The 15857-nt window shown below is 45.7% G+C and overlaps 1 protein-coding gene across 1 annotated transcript; it reads right to left on the bottom strand.

Moving 5' to 3' along the window:
- Positions 1-141: 141 nt before the first annotated feature.
- bcl9 (BCL9 transcription coactivator) lies at positions 142-12821 on the bottom strand. Its single transcript, XM_036563388.1, is given in 9 exon segments — positions 142-2041; positions 2617-2716; positions 2718-2902; positions 3103-5407; positions 5498-5597; positions 6339-6498; positions 6867-6977; positions 9005-9339; positions 12648-12821. Coding segments are annotated over 9 exon segments (4464 nt in total). The 5' UTR covers positions 12701-12821; the 3' UTR covers positions 142-926.
- Between the last annotated feature and the right edge of the window lie 3036 nt (positions 12822-15857).

Below are 15857 nucleotides of genomic sequence, written 5' to 3'. Positions count from 1 at the left end.
AAATTCAATTTAAAATAGTCTGTTCGCCCCCACGGTACACAGTATTTTTGTGGTGGTGTTTTGCCGCACCGTATTGACCAACAGCCACCCCAACCCTCCCCCCTTTACAAATGAAGATGGAAAAAAAAAAACCTATAGAAGTCACTGGTAAAATCCCTTTAACAACACAAGTACAGTACACACATACAAAGAGCATTTCATGACTCGGAGGGAAGTGATGCGATGAGATGTAAACATACAGCCAAGACGGTGCAACTTGTGACAAAATGTTCCTTGACTTTTTTTTCGTTTGTTTCCATGACTGTCCATTCAGTTTGTGTTTTTTCTCCAACCATTTTTGCTCAGTTACCTCCCTCCTTTTGATTTTTTTTTTTTGTTTTATATAAAAGTACAACAATAAACTGCTACTTTCAGGTCATCCTTTTACTTGGTTTGCTGTTGGCTTTGTATGTGGCCACACAAAAATTTATTATGGCCACACAGTATCGGGCTAAGAGGACCTTACTCTGAGTCTGTTTCTCTGAATCCGAATACATTCCTGATGTTCCAAACAGAGCCAAAACGGGACTAAATGGAGAGGAGGGCACATTACTGTAGTGTGCAGCCAAACTAAGTCCCCTCGTAACACTCCACCTGTAACACGACGTCCATTCTCAAGGGTAAGGATTCCCACTGTATACATCCAGATGTCCGCGTGTGTGTATGTGTGTGTGTGTGTGTGTGTATATAAGTACATCAGCCTTATCCTACCCAGGTGTGTTCAAGCAACAAGTGTCATAGTTCCCACACATTGTCCTACAAGAACACATCCAAACATAGCTCTCATTTTGTTTCTATTTATAAAAAAAATCCTTATTTTCACAGGTTTTGCAGTATCCGGATGTTTGTTAATTTGTGGCGGAGGCTCGTTGGTTCCTTGTAGCAGCTCAGAACATCATCCCAGGGTTCCCCGGGCCTGGGTTAAAGCCCATCCCTGCCATGTCTGCTGCCATCCGAGGCCTCATCTGAGAAGTCATCATCATAGTCTGCTGAGGGCCACCCATCCCTTGTAGTGACATCATCATGTTGGGGGAGCCCACAGGGCCAGGATGGTTGTACATTGGCCTTTCTTTGCCCTGCATCATTCCTGGGCCTCCCATCATGCCAGGCTGTTGGCTCGGTGATAACATCCTGTGCTGAGGCCCCATCATGCCCTGGCCCATGAAGCCCGGCGGTCGCATAGGGTTGTGTCCGGGATTACCCATGGGCATGTCCTGGGGCCCCATGTGGCCAGGGCCTGGTGGGCCACCCATGCCCTGCATGGGAAGGCCCATCCTGGGGTTGCCCTCCCCCATCATCCCCTGCATGGGGGGGAAGCCAGGCGGACCGGAAGAGTGAGGTGGCTTGCCACCAGGCGCCTCACCGCCACGAGGGAAGTAAGACAGAGTCTGGCTGGGCTTCTCCGAAGGGATGATGCGAGAGAGGTCAAATTCAGGAATGCCCGAGGCGCCCGGCCGCATCACCTCATGTAGGTCCGAGTCATTGAAGACGCCAGGCATGTTGTTAAACTCCTGGCCCCCGGGCGTGTTGGGCTTACACATTCCTGGTTCTCCGCCAGGCCCGTGGGGCATGCTTCCCATCCTTCCCATTGGGCCACCCTCTCCCTGGAAGCCCATCCCGTGCGCGAAGCCACCCTGAGGCCCGGGACCGTTGTGAGGGAAGGGCACCTGCTGAGGAGGTGACTGCCCTGGAGGGAAGCCCTGTCCTCGGTGAGGGAGAACCATGCGACCTTGGGGCATCATCTGGCTGTTGCCCATGCTTGGGTCTTGGGAGACAGGAGGCATCATCATGCCATGGGACATCATGCCAGGACCCATGGGCCCAGAGTGAGGAGGCATGTTAGGGCCCATAGGATTGGGTGAGGGCATCTGATTGGGCATACCATGGGAAAGAGGCTGGGAGCCCATAGCGTTCATGCCCATGGGGCTGAGCGAAGGCATAGGGCCAGAGGAGTTGGGGGTCATCATACGCGGATGGCCTTGGTGATGGTTCACTCCCATACCTGCAAAACAGACAGTGAAGAAACAAAATGTCAGAGGTGATTTATATAGTTAGGCCATGTAAAAACTTGACCTCACTTGCTCACAATTACCATCTTCTAAATTTAAAATTTAGAATTAAAATCTTCTAATTCTCTTAAATTAACATACTACAGACATTCCATACTAAAGACTTTCCTCTAGGTAAATTAACTTGAATATTTGTTCATATGGGGGGGGGGAGTAAAAGCAACTTGTGTCCAAAACAGCTTAACCTGTATGATCCTCATTCTTTTTTTGTCTCTGTTCCTTTAAAATCTGCAAAAAGTCTGCAAGTAGCACAGTAGTATGTTTCCAGTTCAGTGCCGCATGAAGCTGAAAACGATACCCTTTTATCCCTTTAAAACAAAACAAAAAAATAAATAAATAAAATATATAAGTATTTGTGATTTTCTAAACCAACCATAAGCTAACACTGAAGGCTTTTCACTTCTTAAAATATTAGTGTAACCAGAGACTGCTGTAACTTTTATCCAGGTTGCTAATCATTAGTTTTTAGGGATTGTATATAATCCATTAAAGATCTGTATCATCTTACCAGGGTTATTACTGTTCATTGATGGCAGGTTTGGTGATCGCGCAGGTGGCGAGTCATCATCTGAGCTGGCCACAGTTTTAATGGCATCGTGGTATAAGGGGTGTGGAGCTAGGCATGGCAAACTTGGACATGCGTGACATCATGATAGAGAGAGGGTTCTGGGATAGCGTGGGTTCTGGGGGCATAGTATAAGGACTGCTGGACGGAAGACTTCCAGGAACATTGATAGCGCTGGGCTGGCTGGCAGAACTACTGGAAGGAGGCGCGGAAGGAGGAGCACCTCCACCTGGATAGAAGGGGACAAGAGAAGGGAGTAGCTTAGTAATAAGCAATAACAAGCTTTGTGACATCTGTTTGGTTACAAACACAGGTTGTGTGCATATGTAATTCTTACAATTTCTAATAAGGAATTAGTATTATAAGATGTGCTGTAAGTTGTACAGGGCTTGCTTGAAATGTAAGGATTAGAAAAATAAACTGCCATACCTTGCTCCACATTGCCCATCATATTTGGCGAGGTCATGCTGAGCGGAGGTTTGTTATTTTGGGGGATCCCTGGACTCTGCATGGGCGGCTTGGGCGATGATGTCCAACTAGGGGAAGGGGCAGGAAGTGAAGGCGACTTCATATGGACGGGTGAAGCCCCTGCTGAGCCCATCATTGGAGGAGACTTGATTGAAGCAGCTGCAGCTGCTGCAGCAGCCGCCACCGCTGAAGGTCCACTGAGCATGCCAGCCAGCTGGGAAGGTGTCTGTGGAGACTTTAAGTTACCCGAGGGAGAGCCTAACATGGGCGACTGAACCTGCCGCAGCGTGGGAGACTTGAGTGGGTTGACATTGGGCGAATTAGCCGGGCCGGACTGGACGCTCAGGTCAGAAGGCTTGCGACCCATGTTCCTCTGGTTGGGTGGAGGACCTGAGTTGTTTGTAGGTTGATTGGGAGGTAAAGGTGGCATGTGGCTGAGACGACCGTTTCCACCCACGTTGCCTCCTCGCTGATCAGGGGGAAAGGGTGGTTCACCTCTGGGGCCTCTTTGATTTCCAGGTCCTTGAGGACCCATGCCTGGAAACTGTCGGTTGGGTCCCATGTTGAAGTCACCTGGGTGAGGCTGGTCAGGAAAAGGAGGACCCTGCATCATCTTCTGCTGTGGGCCCATATTCTCAGGAATGGGACCTCCACCTTGCCTCATCTTCATTATCTCCTCTGGACTCATGTTCATTGGTGGCTCTCTCATCTTAGAAGGCATCATCTGAGGACTGGGCCCCATATTAACATTGAGGTTGCCAGGTCCCATGCCGAACTCACCCATGTCACGCCCCAGCCCTTTTACAAACTCCATTCTTGAAGAGGGGCTCATGGGACCTTCACCTGGTATTCTGGGAAACATCATGCCACCCCCATTCCCAGGCTCCATGGGCCTTTGGGTCCCCATCATCCTGTTCATCTCCATCATCATGCCTGGTGGTAGACCCATACCTTGCTTATCACCCATGCCTTGATGAAACATTGCTTCCTGTACAGACTGAGGGTTGGGGAACCTCTCCACTCGCCCTCCAGGACCTCCAAACATCCCTTGAGCTGGTGGGAACCCCCTTCCATCCCCCATTTTGGGCATATCATCAGGCCAGTTCATGCCAGGCCTAGGCATTGCATTAGGCCCTCCCTCCATATCTGGGTTCATCATTCCAGAGAAACCTGGCATTCTCTGCATGTGTGGGTGCATTCCTCTGGGACCCATGTTCATCTGCTCAGGGAATGGCTCTGGACCGCCAGGACCCCACATTTCACCAGGATTCATTTGGTAGGGAGGCGGTGGTCCTCGCATCATGGCTCTTGGGCCACCCTGGTGGATCATCATATCTCCCATTGGTCTGTGCTGCATTTGTTCCTGCTTGCGCTTCTTCTCCTCATAGAACTCCTGCTGTAACTTCAACCAGGCCATCTGCTCTGGTGTCATGTGGTCACCATGCTCTCCACCAGGTCCTGGATGAGAATTCATGGGTCCCGGACCTTGTGGAGGAGGCCCAAGCTCATCAGGTGAGAAAGGCATGTCCCTGGGTCCTGGGGGCCCAAAAGGAGGTCCATCTGGGCGTGGACCCCCAGGACCACCAGTTTTCCCCAGGCTCTGGGACTGGGCTATCATAGCCTGAAGCGGCCCTTGTTCAGGCTTCTTGGGCCCGCCCTCCATCATGGCAGCATTGGGTGGGGGCCCACCCATGTTCCCTTGCCCCATGGCAGCCATGTCTTTGTCATCAGGGAACAGCATACGTTGTATATCGCGCAAAGTCTGTAGGGAACGTTCCCGGTGCTCCAACTGCTCCTGGGAGAGACCCTCAGGGTTGTCCCCCATGCTGGACATGATCTCATGAGCTAGCTGTTGCTGGTGCTGGGCTGTTAACTTAACATCTGCTCCTTTGGGCAGGTCAAGGGAAGGGAAGCCCTGCGGAGGGCCAGCAGTGGGAGGCTGGTTGGGAGCCTGGCTACCAGGCGTCCCTGCGGGATTACTACCATCATGTGACCCAGCACCATCCTGGGGGCTGCTGCTGGGGAGGCTCTTCGAGTCCATGCCCCCTGATGGTGGGCCATCCTGAGGAAGGTTGGCTGGTTTTGCCCCTTGGGCTGGCTGCTGAGGTTGAACTGGTTGCGCTGGAGGCTGCTGCTGTGGCTGGCCTGGTTGCGTTGCTTTGGAGGCTGCTTGGTGGTTCTGTTCAGAAGGGTGAGATGACTGCTGTTGTTGGGATGGTGCACCCTGCTGTTTGGGGTCATTCCGGTGGGGTCCGAGCTGATTGTTCTGAAACAGATAAAGAAGAAGTGACTTTCTGGTTTTTGTTCTGATGTTTGGGATATTGTTAGTTAAAATTGAATTTAAATTATTTGTTACCAAGGGGAGTTGTGGCTTGCCACCCTTGCCATTGGAGATATTGTTCATGTGATAAGCAATAATATTTTCTGCATGGCCCGTTATAACTGCCTCTGCCGCCCTGGAAAGGAAAGAGAACACACACACAGTGCATGAGTGTTGGTAGCTGTTGCTGATGCACTAACAACTATGCCTGAGGACAAAATTTCCACTATACTGAAATAACACAGCTGAAGCATCTCATTAAATTCCAATTTCTAATTAAGGGTTTAGCGTTTATCATCCCAACCCAACCATTTAAGGAGGTAATTGGTAAACTACATTTGAGTGTGTATAAATGTCAGCGTGCCTGTCCATGCAATTCTATTCACAACTGAACACGTACAACAAGCAAGAGAAGACGAACAGTCAGAGTCAATGTTTTGACACCAGACTCATCGCCTTCCCTGTGTAATGTCAGCCCCGTAATGACAAGCCGCTCAGTGGGAGACCCTCCTTATGGCCACAGCATGCGTGACAGAGTCCCTGACACGTCTTGTCACTGACATTTGGCATCCTGCTGATTGTGATCTGAAGGTTTCTCCAGTCTCAGCTACCACGTCAATGTCACTGCTCACACTTCTCATCCTTTCCAACGCAGAGCAAAACACTGCTAAGCTCAGCAAAGAAGAAGCGAGTGGGTCTCACTCTGAGGAATGAATCTGCCAGGGTTTTTGATGCTTGATTTTATAATCAGAAATACTCTTCCAGCTTCTAAAATGGGCCTCAAAACATGTTTGCCAAAAGCAGCCATACCATGGTCTAGACGGTCAACATGTAAACATTAACAGCAGCAGCAGTTTACAGGTGAAAACGTTCTTACTTGTTTGCCATCTCTGTGGTGAAGACATAAACAACCTTTGACCCAGGTTTCTGACTGCTGCCTAATTCTGATGCTGTGTTCTGTCCTCCAACGGCATTGTGGGTAGGCGTGGAGGCTGAGAGGGTGCCTGGATCTGGCTTTATGTCACTGGAGTTACAGTCTGAGAGACAGAGGAAAGAGGACAAAAAGAGTAATGTGAATTAAGCACTGAAGTGGATATGCAAAAAGCCAACGAAAATTGAAAATCAGCCCTTAGCAGTTGAAAATGGTGCTGAGTAATGCAAAGATAATAATATTTCTGTTACATTAAAAGGACAAAACCTCATTAATTAAGGCATGCTAGTGCCTGGATTTCTAGGAGACCAGAGCCTAATTTACCAAAAGCACATTTCAAAATGACAAATGTGCTTAATATGGAAATACGCTGTCAGTTATCAGTGACAAACCTAGTGGACCCATTAACAGTACACTATTGGCTTTTTCCCAGCTTTATCACAAATGTATATGAATACTAAGCCAGACACTTACTGAAGAAGCCTGGGTCATCCTCATCACTCTCTCCCCCTGAACACCAGTCAGCTCCACTGTAGGGCTGCCGTCGTTCGGCAACACATAACCTCTTTGCCCTACTGCCCAGCTCTGCAGGGAGGAAGAGAGGGACAGCAAGAGGGAGAAAGCAAGAGTGAGAGATTAGCTCTGTCCTTAGCATATAGAGCCCACAGGTCTGGTCATTAAGAGGTCATAAACAACTCCTGGCTCAAGCTAGAGGTAGGCAATATGGCAAAAAATGTAATATCATGATACTTCAAGAAGCTTTCACGGTACATGATGTGTCATCATATTTTTTCTAATATGTGATAAGTTGTAAAACACAATTAGCGCCACAATTTAAAAAAAAACATTTCACATTCTGCGCTGCACGAAATCCAATTGAACAGGATTATTTATGCATCCTTTGTAATAAACCATGTGGTTAGAAAGTGCTTGTGAGTACTGACGATGCCCACGATATGCTCAAAAAAAGCTTAGTGTGACATACAGTGACATAATTTATCACAATAATGATAAATACCGTCATACTGCCAAGCCCTAGCACACTCTTAATCTGGGTCTGGGAAACAAGCCCCAAAATTTTAACGTAACCTAATCCATGACTAAAGGACACAGAATCTTTAAAGATTTACATTAATTAACACTTCTTATATTCTTAATGCATATCTTATGAAAACCACTAGAGCAGCGGTCCACTGATTTCCAGCCAGTTTTCCAGAATCAAATTAAGCCAAAGCCCAGAGTTATATATGAATAAAAGAATAAATAAATAAATATACAACAACAACGATTCAAGCAGTGATATATTATTGGTGTTGCAATTTAGTCTAAGACTAGGCTTAATCCATGTGCGGGAAACATGGTGGTGTCATACTTTCCTGATATTACAAAAAAACAGGACTGGAAGCCTCCACTCCACAGTTTCTGCTTTTTTCTGTCCAGTGACTAAGAGGCTCTTTGGAGCATTTTACCACCTCTGGGAAGTTTAACTCCTATTGTCTCTGCCCACGACCTTGCTGCTCTACTACCTTGCTGGTCAGTACCATCTGTCTGCAAACTGAGCACACACTCAGCTTCGCTGTAGCCAGGATACAGCAGACTATGACCATGGCGAGGATAACAGAGTTAAAATAAAGAGGAGGATATACAAGACTTTCCAGTGTGGAGAATACACATGCTGTCCAAGCAAACAAACACCATGAGCAAACGCCCAACAGGGAAAGCAAACACACATTAAGCTAACCTAGCAGGCTGCACACAAGCAAGCAGGAGGCTCATTTCTTTCAGGCTTTCACTGCCTCCTGCCCTGCTCTTTAATGCTTTTGCTTTCAACACACCTCAGGCAAGCTCAGGGCACAGTGAATTCAACTCCATATAAAATACAAACAGACCATATTTGTCTCCAATTTAAATACTTGGGCAATTTTGAAGATGTTCAACACACATTCAATTAAAATGGCCACAGTCTCATGCCAAACAATCTCTATGCAGAAGCATTAACCACCAGCAGGGGTCCTTCAGACAGGCAAACACACAGACTGAAAAAAGACTGGCAGGGACGAAAAAAATGGCTCCCCCCTCTCCCAGCAGGCCAGATGGTATATTCCTTGGCGCTTCCTACCCCCAAACCTACACTCTGATGTTTCCACTAGGACACATACGGGGGTGTGGATGTCTTTATGCAGCACTACAGCCCTGAGCGCAGCGCCCGAGGACAGAAGGAAAGATGCATGCGCACGAGGGCACACAAACACCAGAAAAACAGCTAGTGTGTAAATGTGACTCCAATGACAACACACACACATACATATACATATATACATATATATATATATATAGGGGGGTGGTTAAAATGGTAGAACAGAATCTTTATGGAGAATCTTTTATGAAGATAAATAAAAACCTCTCTCTCTCTTTATATTCTAAAAGCAAACAAATACAGCCATGAAAAAGCTAAGATAGCTAGGTTATACTATTAGCAAGCTAATAAAATAAGAAGGTACAAAAACTTCAGACACAAATTACCATACAGTCTTTGAAAAAAATCAACCATTTACTATAAACAAAAGAAATTTGATTAAACATCCTTCCACTGCTGCTTTTTCTGCTCCTACCTTTCTGGTCCCCCTCATTGTTAGGTGTTCCTGTATCCCTCTGCTCGAAGGACTCAACCGAAGTGCTTCTCTCCCTCTTGATCTTGCTTTTTGCCCCACTGCCCGAGTTCAGGCCTTGTCCATTTTTGAGTCCCATGCCCCCCACAGAGCCCTGAGGGCCTTTGGGCGTGTGGCTTCCACTCAGGGCCTTGGGGTCGCAGGGAGATGGCTGCGATTGGCTGCTGGCTCCCCCTTGTTTTCCCTGATTGGGCAGTTTGGAGTCCATCTGGGCAGCACTGGAGGGAGACATCACGGGTGGTGAGCGCACCATGGCCTCCTGCTTGGATTTGGGACTGCTGGAGAAAAGGAGAGGGGAAAAAAAAAAAGTGAGACAGAAGGACACAAATATGTAATACAGTACAAAACAACACAATTTGTCCACACAACAATATAAATAACAATATAAACACTTACTGTAAGTCTCCACTTACATGTACTAATGTAGGATGCGAGTTATATACAGTAAAAGTGAGACAGCGTTCAAAACCTCACTGCATGTTCAGAGAGAAAATTTCAAAGAGGCGATTCTCATTATCTGAAGGAATTCCACAGCTTCCCTTCTGACAAGTTCTAATTTGAGGACGGAATGAGGAACCTCCGTTCCCGCTCAGCATTCCATCTCCACCTGAACGACGGCTTGCTTCCTGCCACACATGACTGGCATTCTACCCCACCCTGAAGAAATATCTCGGAAGAGCTTCGGAGGGAAACCCTGACACACACAGGTGACGCACCAAGTGCACTCGCGGTGCCCTCGTGTGCGAAACCTGTTCTCGCCTTCTCTCTGTTGACAGAGAGTTAAGTTAATATTTAATAAAATAGCCTGTTTGACCAGATCAGCCACCGGCTAGCCTAAAGACCAGGCCCTGAATTTGCAACGTCACTACCACAGTGACAAGGTACATAACTGAAGGGGGCTGAATCTTACAAAGTTATGGAAATCAACTGCAGCAGGCCAGGTAGGAGGATCCTTCACTACTGACGGGAAAAAACTTAAAGATACAGAAAAACTCATTTACACACTTCCCCCGTAGTCCAAATGTAATTAATAAGCAAAGACATGTTTAGTGTCTGAAGTTTGTGTCTATAGTTTTGTTGTGGAGCTGCAAGGCTAATATAGCTAAAAAGTAATGGAAGCTTATACCCAACCAATTAGCATTGTGCAAACTGCATGCCTGAACAAAATCAAGGTCAACGTTTCATGGGCATTCAGCTTACATGATGCTAACTGGTGAGATATAAGCACCCACTGCTTTTTAGCAACATTAGCCTTGTAGCTCCACTGTAGAACTGCAGTAGCACAACTTCAGACAACAAACATGTCTTGGCTGATCAACTACATGTGGGATAAGAGGGAAAATGTACAGTTGAAAAATACTCCTTTAACCCCTGCCAAGTAAACGCATATCGCACAATGCACAAACCCCAATGAGGGGTGGGAAAAAAGTGCTAACAGCAGTCTACGAGTGGAGACTGAGTGGGGTCCGTTTCACAGACCACCACAAGCTCTATCAAAATATCAGAGGACAGCTCACCATACTCTCCCACACATACCCAACTCTTCAGTTGTCAGTGTAGCACACTGAAGGCAGTGGGCCCTCAACAAATTTCTGCAAACTGCCATGGTTGCTTGAAATACTGGGTAGAACAGTTGGCAGCTGCACTAAATTTAGATCCAAAATGGCTGGCATTTGAGAAACTGGAGCCAAAAATGACCATGAAGACAAGACCTGCTCCAGCATGGCCACAAGTATCGGTGCAAGACAGCCCCAGCAGGAACCTGGCAAGCTGGCTGCCTGTTCCTTAACCAGCTCCAGAAACATGAGTCAGCAAGGGGCAGCCATTTTGGCTCTGAAGGAGCCTGGCAGGCTTGGGGAAGGGTTCTGGCTGAGCTCGAGTGGGTCAGTTTCACGGGTGTTGAATCAGACTTTTGGAGCTTCTCCAGAAGATCCTCCGGGGTACTGCTCCCCTACCAAAACACACTGCGGCCGCTGTTACCTCCGCCTGCCCTGCCTTCCTGTCCACAAGAGCCTGCTTACGTGGCGGTGTTTTCACTGAGCCGTCTCTTAAGGAGCAGAGGGAATTGTGGGTAAGAAGCTACTTTACTTTTCTGGGAAAGTTCAATGGAGAATCTAGCACTTTTGGCAGTCGAAAATGACTTGCCTATTCATGCAATTACACTACTGTAACAGAACTGTAGCTAAGGAAATAATATATTAATAACTAAAACGGTAACTGTTAAAGGGGAATTCCATTTAAAAATGTCTGCTTAATTTAACTGGTAGGACGTAAAACGGTCATTCGGAGTGGTTTCAGGTGAAACGCTCTATTTTTAGAGTCAGAATTGTTCACAGTGGTAGTGATGGGAACCCAACACCTTAAGTGTTTATTACCCTCAAAAGCTCTCACAGACAGTTATTAGTTATTACATGAAATGTACATTGAGAAAACCGTAGGCCAAAAACATTTAAAAAACATACATGGCAGAGAGAAACATGCGGAGCGTTGGCAAAATTGTCCCCAAAGAAACCTTATTATTTCATACTTACCACTATTTTACCATCAGCAATTGGATTCTCAATAAAATATTTGCAATGTAGACACTGTAACTCTGGTTGCTGGAGTTTTTAATCACCTCAGTGTCACTGCTGGACTGAGAATAGTCCACCAAACAAAAATATCCAGCCAACAGCGTCCTGTGGGCAGCATCCTGTGACCACTGATGAAGGACTAAATGACGACAGAACAGAAACTGAGCAGCAACAGATGAGCTGTTGTGTCTGACTTTACATCTACAAGGTGGACCAAAGAGTGGATAGTGAGTGGACAGAGTGCTTAAAAACTCCAGCAGCAGTGCTGTGCCAGCACACCAACACCATGTCAGGTTCACTGTAGAGCTAAAATGATCCACAACCTAAATAATACTTGCTTTTTGAGGGCCATGCGGGGGTCCTGATCATTAAAGAAAATGGTAAAAGGGGGCTATTAAGTTACGCAGAAAAACAGATGAACTACAGTCTGTGAAGCATGAAAAAGCCAAGACGTGAAGGAGACATATTTTTGCCCAGAAGAGGCTGATGGCAACAAGATAAAATACTGTTGAAAAAAAACAAGAGAGTCTGGAAAATACTGTATCAGAGTTCAGGCGACGAGGCGATTCTGGCTGCTCTAAGGCAACATAAGAGAGTACGCTAACCTGGTAGCTAAGATTACCATGTGTGTTTAGTGATTCTTCCCAGCCAAGTTGTCGGTAGCGTTTTTACGTCACCTTGTGGTTTCAGCTCAGCTCACTTGGAACCTTGATGGAGGCGATACCAAAAATAGTACCCAATACCAGGTACCAGATTTGCATAGTGCAAAATGAGAAAAAGCGAGCAGCTTTGGTATCATGCAGTGGAAAAGTGGCTTAACTGTTACTATAATACCTATGATACCTTCATGGTAAGTGGACCTGATAAATTGGACAGAGTGTAAAAACAATGTAGGTGTACTTAAAAAAGTGTACAACCAGAACACATACCAAACTGCTCAAAATTCAACAACAGATCTGCTGAAATGGGGGACCCCATGACCTTTTTTTTTCCTTTTAAGAGAGGATCCTCACCTCTGAGTGTTAGCTGACGGAGAGTTTCTCACTTTGGGGTTGCTGGAATGCATTGACGACAGTCCCAGAGCTACCGAGGCTGAAGCAGTAGTGTGCTGGTGAGGGCTGGGTGTGAGTGCGTGTGAGTGTGTGTGTGAGTGCGAGTGGGCGTGTGTGGGCAGAGGCGGCGCCGCAGTGGGCGTGGCCTTGGCCCGGGCGCTGCGGGGCCCAGTGGCGGTGGCTGCTGCTGCAGGGCCGCTGCAGTCCTGGCCCTCCTCCTGCCGTTCTTTGGCTCGTTCCTTCCTGGCCGTGGCGCCGGACGCCGTTCCGCTGGCCGTTCCCGTACCCGTCGCTGCACCTGCTGCTGCTGGTCTCTCCTCCTGCACCTCCAGCATTCTCCGTGCGGGCGTGCCTGGAGTCTCCCCGCAGAGCCCTCACAGCCCCTGGCCACACTGTTCACACGCATAGAAGAGAGAAAGAGCATGTTTAGAGCAGTGCTGCAAAGCACTTCCAGGAAAGAAATAATTTTCTTGGTAAGTTCCTATGCAAATTACCAATCTACTTCAAACATCTCTGAATCAAAAAGAATGTGGTCCAGTCAGTGGCTAGATACTCTTTTGACTATGAATGAATGTCACTTTATGAAAAAGAATATATTGAGAACAGACTTACTTCTCACAAAGCTACGCATCTATACTGAAAAACACTGAGCAACACTAAAAAAAAAAAAATATCTTAAAAAAAGATTTAAAAATTTAATGGAATCTATGAAGAAACAGTATAAGCAAAAATGTGAACTACAGTAATCATAGACATATAAAACAGGTGGCCTACAAAGTCTTCTCTGCCCTTCAGCAAAACTGATTCAACACATGCAAAGCATCCACATACAACCAGCCTCCGGTCACTCCACATGAAAACGCTGCCAATACAGCAATAAACTTAGCACCATGCTAACGCAAGGGATTCCTCACAGCCCTCAGCAAATGGCAACAAATGCACAGGTAAGAGAGACACATGCAACAAAAACTGGAAATCATTTGCACTAGTACTGTCAAATCAGTGCCTGAGGGCTTCCTATAGGCATCCAAACATGGCTACATCTAAAGTACGGTTACTGTTTTAGAGACCAACCTGCTATATTACACCGTAAGAAATAAAGGTTCTGTGCAGGTAAATTTTTCGTTCATCAAGGTACAAACAATGTAAATGTACCCTCAAAGGTACAACAGTGGTTTTAAAGTTCAATTGTGTACCTTAAATAAGATTTGTTTCCCAGTGAAAAAATGCATTTGTACATTTTCATAACCTAATGTTTTAAAACAGAACAGTAAAATGAAAAGCCTGGAGACGAGACGGGGTGTGTGGAGTCAGTACAACTTATGATATGCACCCCTGAGGGTACCACCCCAGTGACCCCAGGAGGGTACAGCCCCAGTGACAGTTTAGTACCTTTTTTTCTCAGAGTGTATCATTAGCATGTTTAACACGACTGATGATTGTGCTGAATTCTATACTGTGCCATATGATGAATGAGCATTAAGCTAGTGAGTCTGTCTTAGCCTAGCTAAACTGTAATGTTTAGCTACATCTCTCAGGGACTCTTCTGCTTGACACAGCACTTTTCACTAAGGCAGCCTGTCTTTACAACTAGAGACAATCAGCACAAGACGTTAAATCTACACTCACGTCATCCTGCACTGACCCCTTTGCATGCAAACAGAAACACCTGGGGCAAGTTATCTGTCAACACAACTGCACAGATACTTGACATGCATTAGCTTGCACATGCTAGCCTAGTTTCTCTCAAAGCTCAAGTCAGTGAGATTAAATGGGTACCTAAGAGGAGTGTTAGCCGGTATATGAGGTTACTATGGTAATGGTAACACCTTATGTCTCCACAAAGATTTCACTCTTTACACAAAACATTTTACTTGAAAAATACAGAATAGCCTTCCTTCTGGTTATTGAGGCCTGGGTGCAAATATAATAATATTTAGCCACAGCAGGGTAATAAACAGTTCCAAGCTTCAATTATTTTATTTCCTATTAAAGCAGTAATTTAGTACAAGCTATTAATTTTTCAGCATATATTCCTGAGGAGATCACATATAAGGTAAGTCTGGAAGGATGTGTAGCTGTCAAGAAGCTGTTACTGAAAAAGGAAAATGGACAAAAATAAATAAATAAACCAAATTGTGAATTAAACAAAGAAGCTGCTGCCGGTTTCCAGAACAACGGAGTGACCACCCCAGCGTCCAGACCTCAAGATCACTGAATGTGTTTGGAATTATCTGGATCAGGAGAAGCAGAAAATACAATCAGCTTATAAGACTGAACTTTGGAGGTGTGGAAAAACCTCCCTGCAGATTTCTGACAAGAAAGAAGCTGTAATAAAGGCCAAAGGTGGACACAATAAATAGTGAAAGAAACTGAAAATATATTTAGTTGTTGAGGCTTCTGTGTAATTCTAATACTGAAGCAAATATATATACACACACATATGTATAATATATAATAATTATATAGATTATAATTATATGATTATATTCTAATTATATAAATAAACACACACACAGCCACTCTGTACCCCTCTGTTCAGAACATGAGAAACATCTCAGAAAGCTGCAATGTCAGATTCCGTTGTCATCCAGAAAATATTCCGGACGGCGTCCAAGATACACAAATGATGTAAACGGCTCCCTGCCTCCCCTCGGGGGAAAGGGCAGGAATGAAACAGGGGACAGGAACGCACTTAAACTGCTCTCTCCCACCTCAACATCAACAGACTTCATATTTACAAATAAGCAGCAAGCAGGAGCATCGACTGAGTTGAAACTAGTAACCAAACACTAAACCTAGACCCGCCACTATTGGTGATATTAGTAATCACATAATCTACCAAATGGTCATGTAATCAGTTTTTAAAAAACAGGCCAAATAAAAATGGACTTAACAACAATAACAAACCATGCACAGCCGTCCAAATACTTCAGAATAATATATCGGAACAATTTAACTAGGAAGCCTTTATAAGTAATGCCTTGATTAAAAAAAAGAATGCATATAAATGTGTCTGTCTCAAGGCTCTGTTTTAAAAAAAAACAAGTAATCAGGCCTGCCTAATCGAAACCGATTCAAAAACTCTTCCTCTTGCATGCAATTTAAACAAACAAACAAACAAACAAACATTAACATTAATAAACAGCAATTATGAGAGCTGATTTCAGG

This window comes from Colossoma macropomum, unplaced genomic scaffold (genome assembly GCF_904425465.1).
Source record: "Colossoma macropomum unplaced genomic scaffold, Colossoma_macropomum, whole genome shotgun sequence".
NCBI classification, from domain to species: Eukaryota; Metazoa; Chordata; class Actinopteri; order Characiformes; family Serrasalmidae; genus Colossoma; species Colossoma macropomum.
The sequence above is the reverse complement of the archived record's forward strand: the minus strand, read 5'-3'. Positions and strand labels throughout refer to the sequence as shown.